General features: G+C 33.4%; 1 protein-coding gene across 5 annotated transcripts in view; it reads left to right on the top strand.

The window, feature by feature from the left end:
* LOC112689240 (kinesin-like protein CG14535) overlaps nucleotides 1-26,738 on the top strand; it is a 173,076-nt gene that overhangs the window by 18,369 nt on the left and 127,969 nt on the right. For 4 of the 5 annotated variants that reach the window (XM_025562841.1, XM_025562842.1, XM_025562838.1 and 1 more), the window contains exon 4: nucleotides 6,368-6,858. In XM_025562841.1, the coding sequence (XP_025418626.1) occupies nucleotides 6,368-6,858 (491 nt within the window). The remainder of the gene's footprint in view (nucleotides 1-6,367; nucleotides 6,859-26,738) is intronic. The other variant, XM_025562840.1, reaches the window with a different exon arrangement.

Raw genomic sequence — 26,738 nt, 5'->3', positions numbered from 1 at the left:
TCAATTCTATGCATTCAGTTGGCACGTTTATTATAGAGCTAAAAACCAAAATTTTTGTATAAAACATTGTAAAATCTTTACAAAAAAAAAAAAAAAAAAATTATACAATTATTTTTATATTACTTTTCAACAACGTTCAACAAGACATCTACATTCACAGTGATCGGTAGTAGTGTCGCTGTAGTAACAAGCTACTACATTTGTAGCGAATGACGTAGCGTCGCAGGAATTCGCTAGAATGTTTCTAATAGTTAGTCCTATTGTAATTAATGATTATTGTGCTTATTTTAATATTACAGTATATATTATCTTCGAACGTGAAACTAATTTTGGTTAGTTATTTAGATTATTCAATAGTTTTTCACGAATACGGACTTTTAAGATTATTTATAATTTTGCTCTTGAATACATGCATATTTATGTAAAAATTTGTTGTCATCAATGGCAAATTTATGGAGGCGATCATCCTTTTTTTTGGCTTTTTTTTTATCACAGATTTATTTAATAGATATATAATACGAATATCGAATACTAAGCATATTTTTGTATAGGTACTATGTTTTATGATAATAAATAATAGTATAATACATAATATTATACATTTCTATTTCTTTTCGTCCCATTTTTGAATATCGTTCTGTATTCGGTGACCCTTCCACCGCTTCTGTTCACAGTATGATCGAAAAGGACCAAAGAAAATTCCTTCGTCATGTAGTCCATAAACTCAATATCCATTGTCCTCCTCACGACTACACACCAGTTTAACGTCTTCTATCCATATAAAGTCTCACTGATCGTTGACACTCAACTAACATTCATTCCTCTACAACTTACTTTCTTTCAAAATTGACAGCCCTGAATGTGACTGTCCCATGTTTCTTTTAATGTCCCCGTGTGCCGAACATGCTCATCTGTCTCTTTCTAATTACATTATTTACTACAAACTTCTACTTAACTCTCCAATCTCCCGTCTTATACACATGGTCAATACTAACCCTTATTTCACCCTTTAATATAAACCATATTTCCACGAGCCATTTTTTCTTTTTTTATTATACCCTACGGTCTAGCGTTTTGTATTGTATAGCTAATATTATTTACCTACTATAACATATTATGTATATTTTATATTTTATTTTTTTTTTTTTTAACTGTTTTTATTCTACAAGTATCAAATGTTACCGCAATTTCTGAGCCGGCTAGCCTATATTATATTATTAAATAAATATAATATAATATAATAATAGCAATAATATTCCATATCCACCACTGGTTGTCAAATAATATCTAAACGTTAATTTTTTTTTTTTTTGTATCCGTTTGTATATACCGGTTGGTAAAATAGTTTAACTACTTGTAGTAGGTTCATATGCTACGCTTTGTAATACCCGATGCGTTTTTTTAGAGCACGAAACTTTTTTTACTGGCATACGAGCATGTCTAGTAGCAGATTTCAGGAAATTACATTTTTTAAAAACTATATTCGTTCTCCTCTTTACGTCACCAAATGTTGTTAAATAAAACACTTCTACTGTACGGTAAAACTGTATTTTTATATCCTTTTTATTAGTAACTACTTTTCATAAAAATTAAGTTCCGTTCCATGATCATTTAAAAATATTCGTTACCGTTTTAAAATCATTTATTGTTTCCCGTAATAAAACATAAAAATATGGCTTCTTTTACCACTGCATGATGTCTTATTATTTGGGCGAATACAATTATTTTTGTTTCACTTAGATAATCCGAATAATTGTAGCGGTGTTTCGTTGAATAACACTTCCTAAACACTTTGCACTAATGAGTTCTGTCGCTATCGCGATTTTACCTCGGACAGTATTACAACAGTACGATTGAAATGTACATGTTGATGGTAATAGCACGCAATTTTACTATCGCACGACAATTTATAAATAATATTTTTTTTCCCTCTAAAATATCGTTTTCAACGATGTCAGTCCGCAATGCTTTGTCGCAAAGGTAATCGATGAATGCTGTCGAGGGGGCACGCAGCGTTTTAACACGACAACGCGTACTACCGCGTGACGTGACCGCGACCGACAAACCGTTTTCGAAATTCGTTCGGACGAACTCCCGTTAACCCAGTGAGCCGGCGCGCTCGGAAGCGTCGCACGTATGACGACCAGGGGCGGCTCGTCAGGGGAGACATAAAAAAAAAAAAAAAAAACAGTTATTAGTAAAAATTACCGTTTAATAATGTACAGAAATATTTTTATTTTTATTGAAAACATGTCATAGCGTTTTCTATCATTATAAATTTAAGGCCACAAAGTATAAAACCAACGAACAGTTTTTATCTTACACTATATTTTAGTAATTTCGACCACGGTCCGTCAGACGGTCAAATACTCGGTAGAAATTCAATAATTTGAAAATTATATTTTTGTCAGGTGCCCGTGTTCGTAAAGTCAACTTTTGATTTTTCCTACTACCCGATCCTGGCCCGTTCGAACAAGACCCGCGTTGTACGCGTTCGACGCGTCGGACGTTTAGTAGCCGTACAGATGTTACGGAAGTGCCGACCCGAACGCGCGGGTAACGTTGAAATATGTTCCGCATAGGTGGTCCGTCGTCGAACGCTAACAGGCGGTTAGACGCGCGTCGTCGTCGGATTACACGTCGTCTCGCGACGCATCGCAACACGGAACGAATCGTTTACACGCGCTCCGACCGCTGTACCGCTGCCGCGGCCGCACTCGAACGCTCGTGCGCCATCCGCACACATGCCGCGCGTGTTACCGCAACGCACCTGCACAATGCTCCGACAGCGAAGTGTCAAGCAGTGCCTGTTTTTTTTTTTTTTCCCCGTAATGCACGTATTCGAGTTTGCGTTTAGTTACAATCGAAAATAAAAGATGAACGTGAATCCGCTGAAGCGATAGTAAAGGACCAACGAGATTTTCTTTTGTAATAAACACATAACTTATTTTGATTTTTTTAAAAAATAAAAATGTATTTCTCACATTGGTCGCAGAATGTGATAGTACTGTGTAAAGGTGGTGCACATTTTTATTCTCGCGGAGCACAAAATGTGCCGTAGCGCGCACAAAAATAGCCACTGGACGTAAGGCGGGGCCCGGCGACATTTCGATGTAACGTAGTTGTTAGCGGACCGCTGTCAATAACGAAACGTACGATTCAAAAACCGTGCGTTATGCGTTTTTGGACGGAGCGTTCAATCGGCTCGCGCGTACGCGTCGCCAAGAATTTCGTCAGGGTGGTGCATCGTGCGCAGTAATACATACGCTGATTTCTAAACAATGCTTAAATTATTTCAGTTAACTATGTTTTCGAATTGTATGACAGCGCAAAATTATTTTCGTTTTTTCCGACTGCTACAAAGTAATGGTTACTAGAAAATCTGATAACGATAACAATAGCCTCTATACTACATTTTTAAATTTTATTATTATTTTTTTAAATCCAGGGGATGCAAGTGCACCCATTTGCACCGTTCTAGCGACGCTTAATGTTATATATTCTCAAGTACCTATAACAATATATGCACGTACCAGCACGATAAAACGAATCGGTGGTGGATTTAAGGAGGAGGGGGGCTGAAGCACACAAAATTCCGCGAATGGTTTTTTGTATTATTTTTAATTATTTAGATATCATTGTATAGACCGAATAATGGATTTAATTCGTTTAGAATTTTATGTATTTTCGTGCTATTTTTTTTTTTATTTTTTTTTTTTATTTTTAAATAAGATGTTCCTAGCCTTGGCTATCTACATCTATTGATGATTACAATAGTACAATTTTTAACAATTTTAACATGATAATTAATTAGAATATTAAGAATAAAATAATTAATAAGATATAATTACTAACTAATATATACTACTCGTATGTATGTACAATATTGAATATAATAACATAATAATAACATTGGTAGTAGTTACGCTGAGTCGTAGCTGACTATAATTAAGTAACAGTGACTGATACAATAATAATTAAGAATAAGTATAAGATAACATAATATAAAATATATAGAATAATATATACAAGTTAAGCTTATATATTAGCAATGTATTGTGTATGGTGGTAAACCAGGAGGTCATGCGGACGTTCACGTTTTAATCTACGTTGAGACGAATGTACGTGGAGGTTATAGTGAAGTGAGCCAGAAGAGTTGAGCAGAGAGGTATGGAAGTTTTTTGAAGACGTTTTTATGTGGTCTACGATTTCCTGGACCTGAAAATCTTTATGTAGGTTTACGTTCATTATAAACCAAGGTGCGTTTGCAATAATGCGTAGCACTTTATTTTGAAAAATTTGAATTTTTCTGATGTGGGTGGTCGCGCATTTCCCCCAGGCCGGACATGCGTAAGTGAGTATTGGACGTAAGATTTGCTTGTATATAAGAAGAGAGCATTTTTTCTGTATTGAAGATTTTTTATTGAGGATAGGGTATAACATAGAAAGGCGCTGATATGCCTGTTGAAGTTTGGAAGAGATATGGGGCTGCCAAGTTAGCCGTTTATCCAATATCAAGCCAAGGTACTTCACTGACGAGATCCAAGGTATATTTACATTGTTAAAAATTAGTCGTGCTATTTGTATACGAGCGTAACAGGTATAACAGATATAATTTATCACTAATATGTATTATAAAAAATATGCTGGTCGAAATTAAACTGATTATTGTGTTACACAAATCAACAAAACGAAATAATATTAGTTCATTGCGTTTTTTGACAGTATAAATATTTAATATTAGTAAGTGAGTCAATTTTATGTTTTTTCGATTTTTTTTTTACGTATTTAATCATCAAGACAAGAGGGCGATTGAATATGAATCTATTATGGTTAAATCAAAAAAGGACGTACAAACTATGATGAAGAGCACATGATCAAGTTGTATCACGGTCGTATAATAACATTGTTTTAGTTAATAGTTAATTGTTAAGTAAAATTAAATAAATTATTATCGGTTTTAATTTTAATAGAAATATAACACATTGGTCAGTAAATACTAATTTCACAGGTCTTTTGTAATGAAATTATATATAATATTTTAACAGTAATCCAATTTTGATTTTTACTATCATTTTCTGAGTTTAAGCTTATAAGTTTTAAGTTTCTTTAATGTACTGTGTAATATAGTTTAAAAATGCTGTTCGTTTCTTAAGTATTGTGTAATATACGTTAGTCTTCAGTTTGTGTAATCAATTAGCTATTAGTTTAATTCTCAGATTTTACAGATTATTGATAATCTATATTGAATGAGTATGTTATAGATTAGATTCTTGGGCCTACACACGAGGGCCTCAGTGAGGCCCAGTATTCTTGTTTTTTGAGAAATTAGTAATAATAATTATATATTATAATTAGTAATAAGTCTACGATTTGTTTAACAGTAATTAAATATAGTTAGAATATCTTAAATATATTTAATTGTATAGTTAACATTAGCTAATTATAGTTTGATCATAGCGTTTAGTTTTAAGTCAAATTAAATAAATTATTATTAACTATTAATTAAGTGTACGATTTATTTAGCAGTAATTAAATATAATTATAATTATTTAGCCTTAGTTAACTGCAGTTCATATTAGTTGGCAGTAGTTTAATAATAAAATTTTGTTTTTTAACAAGTTAAGTTAAATTAAACAGATAGTTTATACCTTAAAATTTATTGTAAGGTTTATTTAGCAGTAATTAAATATAGTTAGAATATTTTAGATATAGCTAATACTAGCTAGTTATAGTTTGAACATAACATTTAGTTGTACGTTAAGTAAAATGAAATAAATTATTATCAACTAGTAATTAAGTGTACGCTTTATTTAGCAGTAATTAAATATAATTATAATTATCCTAGCATTAGTTAACCGTAGTTCGTATTAGTTAGTAGTAGTCTGATAATAAAATTTAGTTTTCGCTGTTAAAATAATTAAACATCGTAAAAATGGAATAAAATAATCGCCGAGCATCGTACACGCACGTCCGTAATGTGTGTCATTTGTGCGGTGAACGTACCGCCATCGTATTTGCACAATTTTGGCGACCGGGTTTTAACCAGCTCTTAACAACCACGGTACGTCGACAGCACGCGCGCGCACCGGCGATATTGTACGGTCGTCGTAACACGTCGCGATGAATTACGATTTCTCGCGCGTCCGCCGCATTCGGTATTGTTGGCCGCTGATGACGCGGTGCCGCGTGCGCCGCCGCCGGAAGCGCGGCCGCGCGTCCGAAGACCAAAAGACGCGCGAGACTATTATTGTTGTTGTTGTTGAATACGCGCGGTGCGGGGGGGGGCGCTTTCTCTCGCCCTCTCCGCCGACGACGACGACCCTTCGAATCACGTGTGTTTGTTTTTGTTTTCGGTCCACGGCAGCAGCAGCAGCAGCAGCAGCAGCAGCAGTCCGACGTGGAAGGGGAAGACCGCCGTCGTTGCCGCCGCAGCCGGATCGCTGCCACCGCCACCGCCACCGCCACCGCCGCCGCCGTCGTTCCGTCGTCGCTGAACGGAGGCGGCCGCAACCGTAGTAGTAGTGGTGCTTCAAACCCGGAACAGTCCGCCCGCGCTCGGACGCACCGAACGGACGACTTGCACGCGGTGTTCGCCGCCTCCGCCGCCGGAGACGAACAGTCCGGCCGCTTTCGACGCGCTCGCCAGCCCAACTCGCCGGCCACCGTCCGCGTGGACGACGCGACCACCACCGCCGTCGCCGCCGCCGAGTACCGAGCCCGACGGTACGGCATGTACGCCGCGACCGCCTCGGCCGCCAACGCGGACGCCCGTTACGGGCTCCGGTACGGGCTGTCGTCCTCTCTCGCGCCGCAGGACACGAAGACTTCGTCGGCCGCCGCAGCGTTCTTCTTGAGGTCAGTGACGTGTTTTTAACTTTTATCCGTTCCGGTGCGAATCCCGTGGTTCGGGGGGTTTTGTTACGAGGGGTTTGCGAGCCGCTAAGATTACGTCTTATCCCGAACTCGCCTGGAAATAACAATCGATCATGTCATTACGCTCGTCGCGTTCAGTACGACCTTGCAGCGCAAAAATTATTATATCCCACGCTTCCCCTGCAGCGATTTTATTTTCGGTCGTAGAAAATGTTTGTTTCCCGATCCGACATTTTTTAATTTTAAACATTTTCGTTTTAAACAATTTTTCATCACAGCCAATATTTAAAAATGTATTATATCGTCACGAGGAAATCGAAGTAGCTTTTGTAGTGAAACCTGGTGGCGTCTATGTGTCCCTGCATACGCATAATATTTTCATATCCTTATAATTTAGACATAATTTTCCCGCCGCATCGTTTGTAGTCTTGTTACGGCGTGGAACTGGTTAGTTTTCTAGCGATTTCCCGCGTATTCTGTGCAAACGAGTGATATGTTTATGACACGCTGATTGATTAACGGCTTTGTAAACGCACTACCACGGTACAAAAATTACTATTACAAACTTTATGTGTGTGTCATTAAAATTTGCGTAATAAACTTCGATTTACTTTACTCGGATACGTATTCCATTCAACGTAATTATCATAATACTATTATGAGCGGTTCATAATATTTAATTTTATAATCGACTGTTTTGTGCGATAAGCAGGCTTCACAAAAAAACTGTATACATTTACTTGTACTGTGTTACACAAGAATGTAGATTAATATTTTTTTATCGACTTCAGTGTCTTACGAATTTATATAATATTGAACTATTTTTTTTTGTTGTTATAAGATTCGTATTTTTTATACATGAATGTGTTTAATGCATCTATATGGATGGTTGTACATCATATATACTTATATATAAAACATACTTTAATAATAACATCGTTGCTACCAATGAAATCTCGGTAGAGGGATGATACTATACTTTATACGTATTTTAATGGTTAGTGCGGCGTATCTTCAATAACTATCATTTGATATTGACAAACTTTCGGTCCCTTGCCCTCGGGGCCCTACGGGGGTTCCAACTTCTAAATGAGAAACCATATTTATTATCATCATTGAATGGTTTTCATTACACTACAACTTCAAAATGTTACTTAATTATAGATACATCAGTTTAGAAAATGTGTCTGGAGGTTTTTGTTTTGATTACACGTATACTAAATCAACTGTCTCTTTATTGGTTTTATAGAAAAAGTTCCATTATATATAAAACTATAGTAAGAGCGTGAAAATGGTTATGTCACAGATCTTTTAAGTTTCAAAATTCGAGAAAATTTGTAAAAAAATTAACTATAAAATATTATTTATGTTTTGGAAATAAATAATGTATAATGTCTAATGATTTTACTTTATTATTAGTGATGTATAAATATTGTGAGCAACGTCATTTTTTATTTCAATTTTATCTAGTCTTTTTTTCCCATTTAAACATTTATGAATGTACTCATGATCTTCAAATAGGTATAGTTAGAGTTTTATTATTAAATAATTGATATTTCATTTTTACCGCCTACACTATTTTAGTTAATTTAAAAAATCAGTAATAATTTAAAACACTAGTGTTTACTTTTAATAGAATATGGAAATTTTTTTATTGCCATTAATTGTTAAAATAAAACAACAGTTAAAAATATGAAATAATGAATCTTTAAAAAAATAATAAACATTTAGAAGAATATTGAATAATTTTAAATGATAAGCTTCCTTTGAATAATGTCTATGTACTCTATTGCGTGACCTCTAGGATTAACAGTAAGTAAATCATTTCATGAGCTATATATTTTTAATTTTATACTATTCAGAAATACTAAAAAAATTTAAATAATTTAAATTCGTCTATTTATATATATATATTTTTTTAAATTAAAATTGAATAAATAATCTATCTGGTGTAACTAAATATATTATTGATTACAGTATCAACTAAATATCTTACACTTTTTGAATTATTATTGTTTTAACAGTCAAGTGAAATTATATATATATATATATTTAATATTTACATTTTTTTCCGTGAGTGAACATAATACGACAATAACACGATTTGTCAATTATATAAATCTATGACAATAGTTTCCGTTATTATTGAAAGAATAATAAAAATAAAATAACTGGTTACGTATTCATAATATATGAAATTAAACGATACGCATTGTTTAGTGTAATACATTGTAAGCATAACAATTTATTATAATATTACTCATAATTACTTTTTATAAGAATGTTATACATTAGCTGACTATACATTGGGAGGTATAGTTAAAATTAGTGGAATTGAATGTGTTTTTGTTTCTACTTCTCTGTATGTTATTAAACACGTTGTGTATTGCAATTGATTCTGGGGGAAACGCTAAAAACGTTGGACATCCGGTAATGCCGAAAACAACATATTTTGAGTGTAGTGAAGCACAAAAAAAAAAAAACAATTGACGTGTTGCACTATTCATGCGATCATCTCCGTCCATCCCATTAGTTCCGTATACATTTTTAATGGCGCAAAAGGACATGGTTCCCATAGGACGGGGTTTTGATGGTTCGTTGATCGTCTGGTCGTTGTTTTTAGTTATTGTTCTTTTTGTATCCGTAATATCCGTATCCGGTATGTGAAAACTATTACAGAAAGTAGATGTAATGAAAATTGCATTAATCGATCGCATATGCATTTAACGGTAATGAAATTTTTTTCAGATCACAAGTCGAAATAAAAGTAAGCTCAAGTGCAATTATTTAATATTGTAATTATATTTTATTTTATTTTTGTTATGTTCATTATAAGTGTATAATTAATATTTTCCCCGTTAAAAATGATGATGCAATACCCTATAGTAATACATTCTCAGTACCTTGCGTTTGTTGTACAATAGGAATGGAATGTGGGTAAGCTTCCAGTTAAAATCAACCCATTCGCTGGAACTAAAATAATACTTATTAGATATTAGCAGTGCCGTCTTAAGGCGTGGGCCTGAAGGTCCCAGGCCAGAGCCTTGGGATTAAAAGAGCCCCAAATTTACAAAAATTACATTTTATTTACAAAATATCATAATTTTATTTTTATTTTTTAATGAATATCGAATGGAAAATATTAAGATTAACTTTTTATAATATTATGACATTTTATAAATAAAAAGAATATCTGATGTTTTTGTCGGAATACGACAGGATTTAAATAAATCGTGATAAATGTTGAATGTTAAAATAGTCTTTATATAATTGAGATAAATAGTTAATATAAAAAAATAAAATATGACTGATTTGACTAATGAGTAATAAGACATTGATTAGTAATTACCGAGCGCAAACCAGTGTATCAAACATAATATAGCATCGTTATACGTATTACGTTAACGATACGTTAACGTATCAGCGGTTATTACCGAATTCTAAATTTTAAAGTTAGTTAATTTTTGTTTTATGAATTTTATTTATCATTAATTATAAAAAGTTTTAACTTAAAAATAGTTGTTATATTCACGTTTACGTTCTAATTTAAAGTAAATTTCCTACTATTTTGACAGTACATTTAAAACTATAATAAACAATGAAGGTTTAAGTAACAGAATCGAACAAGAATTTAATTTTTACTGATAGAATTATTAAGATTATTAATATTTAGTGTTAAAAAATATATATTTAGGTTAATAATATACAATATATTAAAAATAATTAAGATGGTTTATTTGGAACTTTACATTACGAGTATATTGTGTTTATTTCTATGTTTCAGAATTTATAGTTTAATGGTTTTTATAAAATGTATTCGTAGTTGACAGGTACATAGAAAATATTTAATTATTATCTATGCCTAAATGTAAGTCACGTTAAACAAAGTTGAGTAAAATGAATTAAATTTAATAGAGTTTAATAAAAAAGTATGTGATAAGTTTTGTAATGTTTATAGTATTTAATAATTTTTTGAATTTTATATTTTAGAGGTAGATAGCGTTCTCTGTACCATGTCTCGACACTCGGGGCTTAATTCTTCAATTAATAAAATATAGATCGTCACGTGTACTAATAGAGGGTTATTTGTTTTTCGTTTTACTTTGCAGCCACCCCGATATCCGTGAGATAATGAAACACATGACCGTTTCTTTGAGCTTTTCTATACGAGGTCCTAACCGAAAAACTCGATTATTATTATCGCGTTTTGGGTGTATGCTCCAAGGGGAGAAGGACTTGTTATGAAGTGTGGTGTCGGTCTGGTGCACTCTAAATAATTCATAAGGCCCATAAATCAGACCGCATTAATTAAACTACGTATAATATAATAATATAATAATACGTGTGGTGGCACGGTGGCGAAAGGCGGTACACCGATGCAACCGGGGATCGTCATCATCAAATCGGTAGAATTAATAAGTACTTATTTTATTAATATTTATTAAAGGAGGGTTCATGCAGCATTTGCATGTTTTCTCTCTTTAATGTCTTTCTTGAACGGTTAATAAATTTATTTTTACAACGACCACATTCTGTGGTTAATGTCATTCACAGTACTCTTGGAATTAACAAATTCTAATGTACTACACATATATGAAATATATTTAAAAAAATAAAATGGAAGTGCTATGGACGCCAATATTTTTATGGTTTTTTTTTTTTTTTTTTTTTTAATTTAAACGGAAATAAAATCAACAGAATCTTTTATTAAAACTTTTAATTAGTTTCTTTAAAGTACATTTGTTTTTAAATTACTGTATGTGTTGTTCTTTATAAAAGTAATTACATGTATTTTTCATTGATTATATTGTTAAGTATTCTTAAAATAAAAACAGTTTAAATGTCGACGTTTTGTTGGTATGCCTCGCGTAAGAAAATATTAAATTTAATGGTAATTTATATTCTTTGTTATTACTTATTTAACATACAACTGTAAAAGAATATAACTATATGTTATTAAGCGTAAAAAATAATAATATTAATGTTATGAAAAAAAGTTTAAAGGACAATGCTAAAAATATTCTGACAGAATTATTAAACCAAAAGTTTTATTTTTACGCAACGGTAAAAAATTTCGTAGCGTTTGCGTACCTCATAATTTATAGATTATTACGTACACCTTTGTTATAATATTGAACTCATTTCAAAAGTTGTTTAACATTTAAATCAATATTTTAATATAAATAATCTTTCGGACAGGTTAATGGTTTAATTTATTGTCAGCGTATATACATAAAATAGAATTTACTATGATAATATTGCAATAGAAATGTTCTTCGTCATCAATACAGAATTCTTGATTTACAGATTCGTGACCCAATGGGTATTAAAACAATTAACTACGATAAGACGTGATCCAAATATTTCTTTTAACAAGAAAATTCTAATCCTATCGCAAATTAAAATAATTATTGTTTTACGTTAACCGTTGGTCAGGCTACCATTTCGGAGAATACAAACACATCTCGTCGCGGTACCGAAATTACATTAAGTGCAGGGGCGTATTTTAGGGCGAAGAGACGATCGCTCCCCCTCCCTGAATCCGTATTTAAGGAATCGATTATATGTAAGATAAACATTTCAATTTTTTTTTAATGTGGATCATTTTATAACGAAATCAAATTACGCGTGGCTGTGAATACTTAATTGGCCTTTTTGTCGGGTCCATACTTAGCGAAAAATCAAATAAAACACAAGCGTAACTTTCAAAACACAGACAGGTGTTAAAAAAGAACTATACACAAAAGTCCATTTTAAGTGGATCCGTCATTGGATTAACAAAAAAAAAAACAACAACAAATATTAAGGATTCACCAGATTTAAATATTATCAAACGTTTTACTTGTACGTTTTGAGCGTGAACAATTTGAATCGCTCCCCCTCCCCTAGAAGTAAGTCTGAATACGCCCCCGATGAAGTGTATCGTATAACTTTTTAATTCTTAAATCGTCGTTGTTCGTCGTCTCTCGTCATCGGTTCAACCTGGCACGGGTTGCGCGCACGTAATCGCCGCGATACGACGTGTGTTCTCGAACGGTTTAAACGCGCAGAGGACGACGCGTACCCGCGCGCATACGTTGCACGTAGGTAGGCGTATTGTGCAACGAACGGTCGACCACCGTCGGTTAATTGTCCGTGACACGTGAGGCGAACGCGCGTTATTATTAAGGGGTTTCGCATGCACTCGGCGTGAAAACCGAACAGATTAATGGGTGGTAACGGGTGAGTTACGCGCGAGGGTCTTCGTAATGTTATGATTATAGTCGTTATTGTTGGCGTTCGCGAGGAGTGCATATCATTACCGTAGATCGGTGGACGATTAATGTATTTCGCGCGAACGCTTAGACGACGCTCTGCGGATCGGCGTCCGACGATAGGAGTTCTCCGCAAGGATTTCTGCCGTACTCGACGTGAGTAACATGGAAATACTCCTCCTGACGTGCTCCCGGGTGTGTCCTGCAAACGGCAACACACCGCCGGGGCCCGTGCGCGTGTGCGATGAACTGCACACGTGCGCGCATAGATGTGCCGTTGCGATACGGCGTTAACCGTTCGCGTTGACGTGCGAGATAAGAAAAACTTAGCGCAAGTACGACGTAGTATTTCGATAGTCTTATATGTAACAGCCCGACCGTATCGACGGTTTTCCTCGTCTGCACTGGTAGCTACGTGGTGCAGTTTTTCCAGTAACACGTTTCGATCGCCATTCGGTTAGTGTTAGGTTTTACTCTTCGCACGTTGTTTTTTCTATCTAGTGCTCTCGGCAACGTAACGGCGCGTTGATGCAATAACTTTCGCATTTGGTTAGGTCGTATACTTTGAACAGGTGATTGCAAAAAAAAAAAAAAATGTGCATCGTACACTTTTCAACCTTATACGTGTACAATATATTATGTAAATATGACGAAACACTCAAGAATTCAATTCAAGTCTAATTAAATAACTAAAAATTGAGTTCACGCCTATCTGGAGTCATATAATGGTGGGTACATAAAGAATAAACACGAACGTATCTAAAATGCAAATGTGTATACAATAATCATTGTTAATGTGTAGTTAAGAAAAAAAAACTATTATTCTTGTGTACTTAACTCGTGGCTTTCTTATACTGTTTTTTTCAATATCTTTAAAAATATTTTTTCATATTTAAACGACGTTAATACAGTACTCCATTTTTTGTCATATTAATAATTTTTTACTCGTAGGTATAATATCTAATTTTTTACGAATTACATGGATTATTTTTAAGGTCTTGTGATGTATTCATGTATAGAATTTGGGAAAAATCGCGAAAGTGTACCTTATTATTGTGTCGACGGAAAATTAATAGTGAAATGTCTTCATTAATTGATACAAAAAAAAAAATGTGTCATGCGCCACGTGCATTGCCATCAGCTCATGTTTTTTTTTCACTCCGGTTGTGTATAATCGATTTGTTATTGTCACCACCCCGCTGAGGTACAAGATTTACGCAGGTATTATGAAGAAATCGTGGGTATCTAATGAAGAACACATGTTTCAATTTGTTATGCAAACTATGTATGTAAATACATAACTCTTCCATAGTCCCATCCCCTTCTGCCGTCACACTACTGCGACCGTTGGAAAAATTAAAATATAATGATTAATACTTTCATCGTGTTCTCCCAAGGAGTTGTACGGAAGCGTTACTTGTGGTTGAAATGGGTTAAATTAAGTCTACCTAATTCTCAAATTAGACCTCTGGTTTTTCGTTTTACTTGACCCCCGCAGGCTATGTAGCCTATGTATAATATTACGTCTTATATTTTTAGAGGATACGCATCCGATGCATTATTTATTATATAACTATTATAATATTTTTTTAAACGTTTTCAACAATTATAAAATACATATTTAAGCATGTTTGAAGCATCTATCAGTTTTATTTTATGATGAGAGATGTATACAAATATGACAAATAAAAATTGTACCGATGGGAATTCAAAACGATTCATTCGCAGGTGTTATGCGATGAAATAATGTAGTCCAGTTTTATTTTTATTTTATTTTTTTATATTGATCTCATAAATAGTTTTGTCCCGTTGCGATATGCAACGAGGGTCGTTGTTCGTTTTAATGTTTATTTATATATATAGTATATATAGCTATAATATATGCGTTTATTATGTGTGTAGGTACGTACAAAAGCCTCTTTGGCCTGTGCATATTTTACGACGTATTTTTGTAATTATTATTTTAATATGTATTATTGTTTTGATGTTTATGTAGTCTATACAGTGTTTTTTTTTTTTTTTACTTATGGTCGTCGAATAAAAGTTTGATTAAAATTCTGAATATAAATGGCAAACGATGTGACGTATAGGAAACGTTTGTATTATACCTTCATACCTTAATTTGTTTAATGTAATAATTGAGTATATTGAGTAATCCATCGGTTTTTATGATCGTAATGAAAGTTAAATCTAAAATGATTTAGTATTTTGCCTTGTTTTATTTTTATGATACTACAGCTTAATCTTTTTTTTTTTGTTCATTCAGCTATCTAAATAAAAATATATTCTTGAATAATTAATGTTGTTTCGTTTCATTAAATATTAATTATTAGCAGCTTTTCAACCTTTTATATTTCGTTTAAAGTTCGGAGTTAATTATTTCTTATGCTTGTTTTCGTAAACAAAAAGTATTATCGATTTTCAAGATTTTATATCCTATTTGTAGTTATAAATCATCATTATTCCTACATCTGCTGTCGTAGTAATACCATGTTATTAGCACGAAAATATTTTATTCACATAAAAAACCATTTTATGATTTTCTTTGTGTTTTTCTTTTTATATCTTGTACTTTCAAACACTATCACGATGAAAGTCTCACCGTTGGTTATTACATGGTTGTATAAATGTAAAGTTGGCGTGCACAGGAATGATCGATAGCGTTTTCGGTTTCTTTCTGCGCGTAAAAGTCGGACAAATCAGATTTTTGTCATAATAACGGACTTCGGATTTATAATAATACGACGGTTTTGTACGAGTATTGTTTTGTTCTTTACGCATTGTTCCGTATACATATATTTTATGATGTATAATACGTATGTATATGGATCTTTTAGAAAAAAAAATCAACCCGACACAGTGTGCACTATGACAATGGCCATGGTGATGGATAACCGCGTATAAAGTGAATAATGAGCTGGTTCGCTCGACCGAGGAATATAAATCCAAGCAGTGTCAACCGTTGGTCGCCGTGACCTGCAACACCTATTTATGCATGTTAGCTATGTGTGCCGTGTAACCGCGCGGGACGGTGAACGATAAACGAAACACGACGGTGGCTGTAGTGGGAACGATGATGAAGTGTAATGGCTTATGAAGTTATAACTCACTAGTCGAACACACACGAACGATTCGTATGGCTATTGTTACTGCTTGTGATATAGATTTTTATTTTTTTTTCTCTCCCGACTGCACCATCATCAACTAGTAATACGCGGTGTAGTAAATATATCCGTTTTTCCGTGCTAGACGTTTAGAAAAACTTAGAAACACGTTTATCAATGTAGCAAGATCCGAGTAGATAATTTGTTGTTTTTGCAAAGAGGTTGCATTTAACGATTTGTTTAATTAAAATCCACATAGTAATTCGCTTCTCGAAAGCTCGCGTTAATATCGGTTCCTATTTGGCTGCAAATAATAATCATAACGAAATAGATATAATACGTTTATTTTGGGCAGGTATAATTTTTAAAGATTTTATAATTATTGTCCAAAGTAATATGGAGGACGTGCAGTATAAATATTGTATACAGTTGCGTACAGGTGTAATCGGTTAATATAGATATAGTGTAGTAATGCATATAGCCGTGATGCCGCTCATGTTAAACCGTGTACGCTACGTTACACTGCTAGGCGCTTTGTAAATAATACTTAAAAAATATTTACGATGGACTGAAGTTTGACCGGAATTGATTCATCTCATTTTTCATATTTCTACGTGGCACCGGTTCGTTTAAAAACTAATAAAGCCGGTTTTCAGATCTTACAGGTAGTTAAATCCCACTGACAGTTAGTACACAGTATACTTTCTGACGTTACAATAATAATACCATAACGATAAAGGCACAACTATAATAATTGATTAATAACCGTTACAGTAATGAAGTGACTTCATTATTAAGTGTGTATTAAGCACTGGTGGCAATGCAATCTATTTATAAATCGTGAGAACATTGTTAAATTCAACTAAATAATGCAGGTACATTCCAGTGAGGGATTATATAGCTAAATTATAGACGTTCAAGGAAAACAAATGCAATCTACCACGGTAGAAGTATTGTGCAATTTTAAACAATGAGTTTTTGGTTACAGTTTATAGCGTTTATTAAAGCTCGAATGATAGAAACATTCCTGATATAGACTTTTATTTTGATCATTTAATTTTTATAGCAAATGAATATCTATTTTAAAATGTATTGTTATTAAAGTGTTAACAAAATATTTTTGATATTTAAAAATAAGATGTTGAAATACTCTTACTATTTTTCATTTACATTCTTTGTACATATACATTTTTTTTCACATTACATTCTTTCAATAATGACGAGTATTAAGAATTTCTAAAATTCAAATTTTGATTTATGGTTTAGTTTTTAGTGATTTTAATTCATAGATGATTTTTATTAAACTCTTTGAAGAATGCTTTCAACAGAAAAAATGTTGAAGCTAATGAAAAAAAAAATTCATCGTAAAACTAATAGAGCTTAAAATTATAGTAGGAACAGTTCTAAACTTACTTTCCTATCATTCGATTTCTTTATCTTATAAGCTACCTTTTTTTTTTTTTTTGTTGTAATACCCAACAATGTCAAAAGAATATGAGAAATAACTTTATTATGTTCTTTATTTAAAATATAAACGAGAAGTATTGTGCGGTGAATTCTAAAAGCGAAAAACTTTTCTCGAGTTTATTGCCTACATCACTGCGCAGTGCGCAGAGAGATATTTTCTTCATTTTTTCTTCTACAGTTTGTTTTAAAAACATCATTGCTTAATTCTATCTGCAGTCTTAAGCTTAATACAAAATGCTTATAATGATATGCTCAAATGCGTTAATAGTTTATTACTGCTTGTTGTATAATAAAAACATTTTCAAAAATTAACTGATTATTATATAGCAACCATAGTAAAATAAAAACCAATATGAATGCGTAATATATTTTGTTCTTTAATAATGAGGAAAGTATTTACGTTAATTTGAATATCTATTTTTTTCTGACAACTATTAATATAAATTTATATTTTTAATGATTATTTTCTTTCTTTTGCCATGGTTACCCATGCAATGTTTTAAGAAATTAATAAATGTTGCTGAGGGCTCAAAAAGCCCATGGGGAATTATATAGACATATATAATTATATAAACAATTTAAAATAAACTTGATACACCACCCTGTATACGTAAAATTGATCTTAGTTTTTTGTAGATGAATATTAAAAGCGTATTATGATAAAACGATCCGAAATAGGAAATATATTTTAGTTTAACGGTGGTTTTATCTTTTCTTCTTTTACTAGATTTTAACACGCTATTATTAATGTGTAACGAAATATGTATTCAAATATAACATTCGTTTTACTCTCGACTCATTCCGAAACGGCAGAAATTACTGAATAATTAATTTATAGACGTGACGCATTATCTTTACTGTCCGTGTAGTGTTACGTTATAGCCGAAAAGAGGATCGGGATGGGTGAGGGGTGGGTGAGTGGGGTAGAGGCGAAGAGTCGTGTATAAAAACAGTGCCGTTTTGTACTCACGTTTTGTGTACTTTTAAATTAGTAAAACGTTTGATGTAGTGTATATATTGTCATTACTGTTGATGCTCTCTCGGACGACGTGACAGGAAAAATTGTCACTGTAAACGTATACGTAATACATAATGGACCAACGCACACATAATCCGTGAAGAGAAAAAAAAAGTAAATAAAAGGAAAAGGAAAAGGAAAAAAAAAAAGTAGTTAAAACGAAACTACAAACGGGTCACGAGCCATCATTAATTAAGTGTGGGCACCACCGCCACCGCCCTCGTCGTCGATCCACGAGTTCGCCGCTCGTGCGATTTATCGTAACAATATCGTGGATGACGATCTTGCCGTTCGTCCTCACCAGCTTGTGATCTTCGTGATCCCCTCCAGCCCCGTGGCCCTTGCACGTGCTCTCACTCGGACTACGTTTAAATGCGTGCGCACCACCTGTGCTCAACAGCGCACGCACATGCGGTTCGTTCGCTTTCGGTTTTGTTCTTCGGTACGTACTTTTCGTCCACTTGTCTGTGGTACGTGTACCGACCGACAACGACTGGTTTGAACGGTTCACAAATTTTTATTTTTTTCTTTCCTATCCCATCACAAACGCTACGGACACGTGGTCGAAGAATAAGCGCGCGTAGGGCCGTAGTAACGGGGGGGGGGGGCTACAGGTGCTTACAACCCGGGCGCATTTCCTGGGAGGGTGCAAAAATGAAAAACTTGCAATTTAATTGTTATAAGTTATAAGTAATATTATGTATTTATGTATTTACTTATATAACTTATAAATATAATTGTCTTATACCTAATTGTAATTATAATGTATATTAATATTTTAATTAGTTATTGATTTAAATAAAATTCACAAGCGCTTATATTATTATACAGAAAAATAATTATTTATATTGCGTTTAAAAAAATATTCAGTTTTTTTGTAAGTTTTTTTTATAAATTAAAATACTCTAGGACGCATTTTGAAGTTTCGCCACTGGCGCAATATTTGGTTGCTAAGGCCCGGAGCGTGCGTGCCGTAACGTGTCCGCATCGCGCTAAGGATCGAGATTCACGCGAATCCGTTTCGCACACCGTACGAGAAATTCAACAACAAATATTTTGAGCGCGACGTTTTCGTACACTTCGACTGGCTTATTTTTTTTACGTATTCCTTCGATACGAAGTTTTTACGTTTATCGCTAAACCGTGCCCGTCTTCGTTCACGATGTGTTTGTACATTTTACGATCGTTCACGACGCACACATTTGGATCGTACAATTATGACCGTAGATCTTGATGCGATTAAATCGTAGCAAATATTTTTTCTATTCATTGATCGATGAATTATTGAATTTTTTTTTTTGAAATTAAACTGTACTTACAAACGTTTTAATGCCTAAAAAATGTGTACCCATGTTTACGTTGAATAAGATGTTATGTTTTTACGTATACAAATTGTTTTCAAATTATCATTTAATTTTGCATGTTTTGTAACTTTTTTTTTCTATCCCATCTCGTGTGTTACGGTTTTTGTTTAGCATATAGTAAATATTTATTTTATACGTATTAAACTCTCTGTCGTTATTCAGTCGCAAAGACTATTTTCTACATACACTCATCGAATACGAATCACATATTATCTCCATAATATTTATCGTATGATAAATTCAACGATTATGGCTTATTATAAATTATGATCCATTTATAAATTTAATTGTTCGGCCGACGAATAATATTAATATAATATTCCATACAAGTAATTTGTGAATATGTTGTTACAATAATGGAGTTAAAAAATATCAATCAATTTTAATCAATTTGAAGTCGATAATTAGATTAAGAATTGTATATTAATTCCTATTACATCATGTATATACTTAAATATACGTTACAATGAGTTGATTATAACGATTAATTAATTTTGTTAGTGTATAAGAAGCGAATAGTTATTTAAATATGAATTGATAATCAGAAACGGATAGTTTGAATTTTTATAATTCGAAGTTCTTCTTTCGAAGATATGAGTAAACAGAAATTAACATTAAGATAAAAGTTTCCATTATTTTCGCATTTTGTTTTTATTAAAAGTGAAACGAGTTTAACGAATAAATGATTGTGTATACTCATGAGTATTTCTACAGAAATAATCGTAAAACACGCAACTGAATATTGTATTTCTTAACGAACGTAATAGTTTTTCGACATATTTTCATTTCAAATTAAATTTAAATGGCTACGGAAAAATGAAACCTTTGTGCCGTTATTGTCAACATATTTTTCGCCGGTGGACTTTTAAAAATCTGTGCTCCATAAAAATGAATCGTTATTGTTATTGCTTAAATATGAAACAATGGATATATAGTAAACAAAGCGCACTCGTTTACAGTTGCTTATCGTCAACTAAGGGTGGATGGATAACAAAAATCATAACTACTTTCTTTAAACATAGAAATCACATTGCTAACAATAAGATTTTAGAAATGTATTAAAGCGAATTAACAATGCGCTGTCATTATTCTATATTTCTATTACAATGATAATAATAACAACGATAAATAGTTGATTCACGTTCATAGTTTTGGAGATGTGAAAATTGGAAAAACCACATAAATATTCACGGTCGAATACACCGAAAGAATAATGCGGTTAATTTTAAAACGGATTTTACATTACATTAAGATAAAACCTTCAGGACGAGTAAGTAGGCACGGTATCGACAAGATTTAAATAAAACTGGTAGTAAACAACAGTCATACAACTGACGCATGCTCGTCATGTGTTCGCGTCTAAATGTTCGTATTACACATTCATATTTTTTTAATATTGATTTTGATTTCACATCATCAATTTCAATAGTCGTACACCTTTTGTTAGACGTTCTCGCCCCTCGTTAGTCAACCCTCTTAATTTTTTTCTTTTCTCTTCTTCCCGCCCGTCAATATTGATCACGGCTCGTGCATTGTGTATCCAACTACTCCGTTCGGTACGGCAAAACGCACCGGACAAGAATTTTCTGCGCATTAAATAGTTCCCTCCTCTCACCACGGTGCTGCAGCGTTGGGTTAATAGAATCATTAAGTTCGCGAGCACAGAACGGGGTGGGCCGGTGACGCGGGTGTGGTGCACGGGCGTTTGTCTCAGGAAATGGCGACGCGTCCTCGGGCAACAATGGGCTGGAAAGAGAGCAATACCGGAGAACAATCGCGAGCCATTAAAGTCGGCGGTGCGCGTCCACCGCGGGATTCGGTTCGTCCGACATCAATCCGTCTGCTCCGGCACTGGTTACGCGCGTGCAGCATCGGATCGCGATGCGTACTAATCGTCAGGGTGGTTTTACCGGGGACGCGACCAGGGATTCCGAGTTTGGGTTGTAGTCGATAATAGAAGAATGGATAGGCCGTACATTCACTTATCGCATGGGAATTAATTGGAAAATTATTTGAGGTTATAGAGTGACAATAGATAAACAGAGAATTTAATGTTTATGATTCGAAATAAAATCGATATTATCAAATCATATACGATTTTAATTTTTTTTATCTGAACATTACTGACCTAACGAATCGCTTGGGTTTAAAACGCTGCGTTATGTTTTTTTCCGACCGTATAACAATTCAATAAACTGTACAAAATGTTATTCACACCCGTTCGGCCTTACGGCGTTCTATTATGGGGAACAACTAAATCGTCAAACTCGAAAAAAAAATCAAGCGTTCCAGTCATCCTCACTCCTCTTAGTAACACCTTATTTTGTCTCTAATCAGTTTTTGCATTCCGATCTCCGATCGTTACAAACCATTCCGATCGCTTTTAGTCAACCATTCAAACCCCCTTATGGGAAAACTCAAATGTTATTCCCGGAATCCTTCCTGACGGTTAACTCGCCAATGGATCGGAGACCTCATAAATCAAAGTTAACTCTTAATATGAATAAGTCGAGTTAAAAAGTGCCATTTCTGGGTGCTTTTTTTTTCGGTTAATTCATGTAAATCAAAAAATTCTATCCGGTCATACGCTTATTGTAAAAATAAAATACAGATTGTGTATTTCTAATAAAAAAAAAATTAAAAATTTTATTTTAAGTAATAAATTGTTAATGGATTAAACATTTACATATTTTAAGATAATATCAAAAGAAATTCCATAGAAAAAATTCCAAAAACCACCACTTGTCACGATAATACTATTCACACGTAGTAATAGTACGGATACATCTTGTGAAGGCTTTATCACTTTAAGCACAGTGCAATAAACGTCATATTAATACTGTTAATAATTGTTATATTCTAATATCAACACATTTTATTATTTTATTAAAATCGCTTTAGGTGTGATTGATTGGTGAATTTATGAAAATGAAATAATTATTTTTAAGATCAATCCGTTTCTTTATTAACTAATGTTGTTTATTATAATAGTAAGAAACAAACTAAAGAAGTATAATTTTTCTTTAACAATTATCTCTACTTGAAATAGGTGTATTGAATAAAAATTATTATAGTTGAGAAATCAATATTATATTATTATACTATTATAGTTCATAATTCATTTTATTTATCATAAAAGATATTTCGTTGGGGTGTTTTTTAATTTACCATAATAATTTACATATTTATGATTGATAACATGAACTTACAAAAAAATTAAAATATATAAGTTTTTAATTGACTTTCAAGTTATCGCACTTGAATTTATGTCAAAGGTTTGAAGGTTGAAAATGTTCGTTATGGTTATCCTTATCTGATTGTTTTTTTTCTCAGACTTAAACATTACATGTACGTAATGGTTTTAATACTTGTTTATACACCATTAGTATGTTTTTAACGATGGTTTGGAAAGTTTATTGTTGTATACTCAACTCCTGTGCATGTTTTATGTCGATTGCCAGACCCTTTGTGTGCAGATAACAGGTAAACGCTCAGGAATATGTGATCCCGAGATATGTATACCATATATATCCGATCGTTGAAACGAAACCGCATTTTATGGTAGGTAAAACTTCTTTGGTTAACATTGTTTATTTCGTCTTCTTATCCGTTTTATTTGCGCCGACGCGACGCAACGTACTGATATAGTATAAAAACTGATGTAGCTTGGCAAGAATTCAGAAAAAAAAATGTTTTTATCCATTTAGGACCATTAAATTAAACAACCAAAAGCTTAACCAACGGTTCTTATGGAATGAACAAATAACGTTCAGTTGAATTTGGGAATTAAATTATACTTTGTTAAATTTATCATGATTGTATTTCAAGGGTCAGTTTAAATCAGAATAATTTTTAATTATTTATAGAATAAAATGTATTTAATATTCCTTTGTAATAATTTAATAATAGTTACAATATATTAAATAAATTCGTAGTAAAATTTTAATAAGGTATATAATTTGATTAATAATTTAATAAAATAACCAGTTTACTGATAATCAGTAAATATATAATTGTTCAATTTAATAAATATTGAAATTAATAATAATTTAGTTGAGTTCTAATCATTGAATAATATGCATGAATATAACTACAGAACTAAATTACCTCATTCTATTTGAACGCCTTACATACATTTCGAGGTTTTATTTGAAAATATTTATTTTACTAATGTCTTGTTCGACGAAAAAACATTTAACCACGTCACTTAAAAAACACCAAGAAATGCGGTGTCACTTTGTATTTGCTTTGAGTATTACTTTATTCTACGTAGCTATTATATGTCATAAGTATTTCATAAAAATTATGGGGTCTGCTACTAGACGGAAAACATAAATTTATTTTTATTCGTTTTCCAGTAGAAGCCAGTAAACCATTATACGTTCGTTTATTTAATGTAGATACATGTAATATACTTATACCTACCAGTGAATGTTAACATACATGTACCATAATTTACTTTTGATACAGCCATCGATTTAAAAAAAAAAGACCTTAAACACAAGATACACCATTCGGAGATATAGTTGATGATATTGTGTTGTATTTATTGTGAACAATATTTAATTCGATTAAAGGAGTTTCATAAGGATTGTGGTCGGTGCGGTAGTTGGAACGTAGTATCTAAATTAAGTATTTTTGAAGCGAGCATTTACGTACTCGAATTATTTTGTTTCGCCAAAAACGGAATTAGCAATTAGACTTGTTTCATAAGAATTATTATTGTTACAAAAAAGGTGCCACGATAGCTGGGTGGAAGCAATTTATACGCAAATCTGTTTTTACAACGAAACTGTCCACCAGGGAAAACGAAAAAGGCTTACAAGAAATGTGTATATGTATATATATAAAAAATAAAACTTGAGGGGATATTTTTTTCTCGAAGAACTTGTGTAAAATACCGAAATAATTTCATTACAGATGTTGTAATTAAAATAAGAGGAAAGAAACCGAACAGACTTTAGGGAAGAAAAAAGTTAATTGCCATTATATTGCTTTCGTTTGTTTGCTTTTCGTAATACTACCTAGAAAACAGTCCCGTAAGATTATTATTTTTTAGTTGATTAAAATCAATAACGTAATGCGTTAATACATAAATGTTAGAATACAACAAACTTATTTGAATAGAAGAATACGTTCTGCCGACCGCAATACAAAACATTGGTCAATTTAAAATGGGTACCGTCTCCATCGGCGTAACTAGGGGGGCGCAATAGGGTTTTTAGCATCTCTGAGTTCAAATGTATCACTCCTGTTATTTTTCAGATCTATATAATCTATAGTAATTACAGTTAAATACTATTTAATTTTATGTTCAGCGATTTCAGCATCCCTAATATAGGGGCTCTAGTTGCGCCCATGATCGTCTCTTGTATGCCGATAAACTTTGAAAATCTCAAACTGTCCACACACAGAATTCGGGACGATATAAGTGCCAGCGCCATGAGTGTCATTTAATTGTTTCTTGTCGACTAGTCATCACGCGATGACAGCGCTTGTCTTACAGATATCAAAGAGTACATTATTCTTTCTTGTTTAACAATGTTTTCCTCGTTAACGTCATCCTGTACAGCGGTTGCGTTCGCTGACATGGTTTGCTCGTTAGCACAGAGCGTACGGGTACGGAACACTGTACATGGAAACTTTGCGAGGAAATTGATTAAACAACGTTGACGAGAAAAACTTTGCTCCAGGGACGTAGAAAGTATTGTTCTACCAAACTGCATCAACGGCGAGGAATCAATCAAAATCAGGTCAATCGTATTCCGCGCGTACGCGATCAAACGTATTCGATAGCGGTATTGACCCGTATAACAGCGATCGTGTACTTTTGAAACATTTCGAAAATAAAATGACCGCTTGAAATGTGTACCGCGTAACTTTCTCGGCGTTACCACTTGGAAGTATTAAAATGTACCCAAGTGTGTGATGGTCATAATGATTTCAATACCACGTCGGCACTGGAACACAACGCATTGTTTTATACCGCGTTATTTTGTTCTACGCGGTTCCATTAATGGAATTTCGCGTTATAGCGATGGGCATCTACTCCTAATAGCTTTGGTCACATAGTGTACATTTGTTACATTATGTTATACGTTACGTTCGGAACTGTCGCGAACGCCGCTGTGGACGTTAAACGGACGAACAGAATACGATAATTGTTCGAATCCGTTACCGCGAATGAGTGTAATACGTTATGATATTCCGTTCGTTTCTCACTTCGGCAGCAGTCCTCGAACGTTGGCGATTACGTCATTTCCCGGTTCGATTGTCAATTCTTCTTGGACGCCGATTGATTTTCGAGTGAAATTGTCAATAATTATACGCGTGTGGTGACGTTTACAGCACGACCGCGTAAACCGTCTCCGAGACCTGAACCGGTTGTACAATGAACTTGACAGCGTTTATAAAAACGTCCCATTGTTTGTTCGTGCGTTACGTGCGCGTATTTACGTACGCGCGCGTATTATTACGGTGACGATTGTTTGAATAGATTAGAAAAAAAAAAAAAAATTGATAAATATATGATTTACGACAAACGCGTAGGCGCGCGAAACGCAATCGTACAATCGTGACGTGGCCGCGTTAAAATGTTAATATATATTCAGTCGGTACATTGTACAGTGTACTATAAGCTTTCCCGAGCACTGGT

Source organism: Sipha flava, unplaced genomic scaffold, assembly GCF_003268045.1.
Source record: "Sipha flava isolate LNK unplaced genomic scaffold, YSA_version1 42_pilon_pilon, whole genome shotgun sequence".
In the NCBI taxonomy this organism is placed as follows: domain Eukaryota; kingdom Metazoa; phylum Arthropoda; class Insecta; order Hemiptera; family Aphididae; genus Sipha; species Sipha flava.
This window is presented reverse-complemented; position numbering and strand designations above follow the sequence as displayed.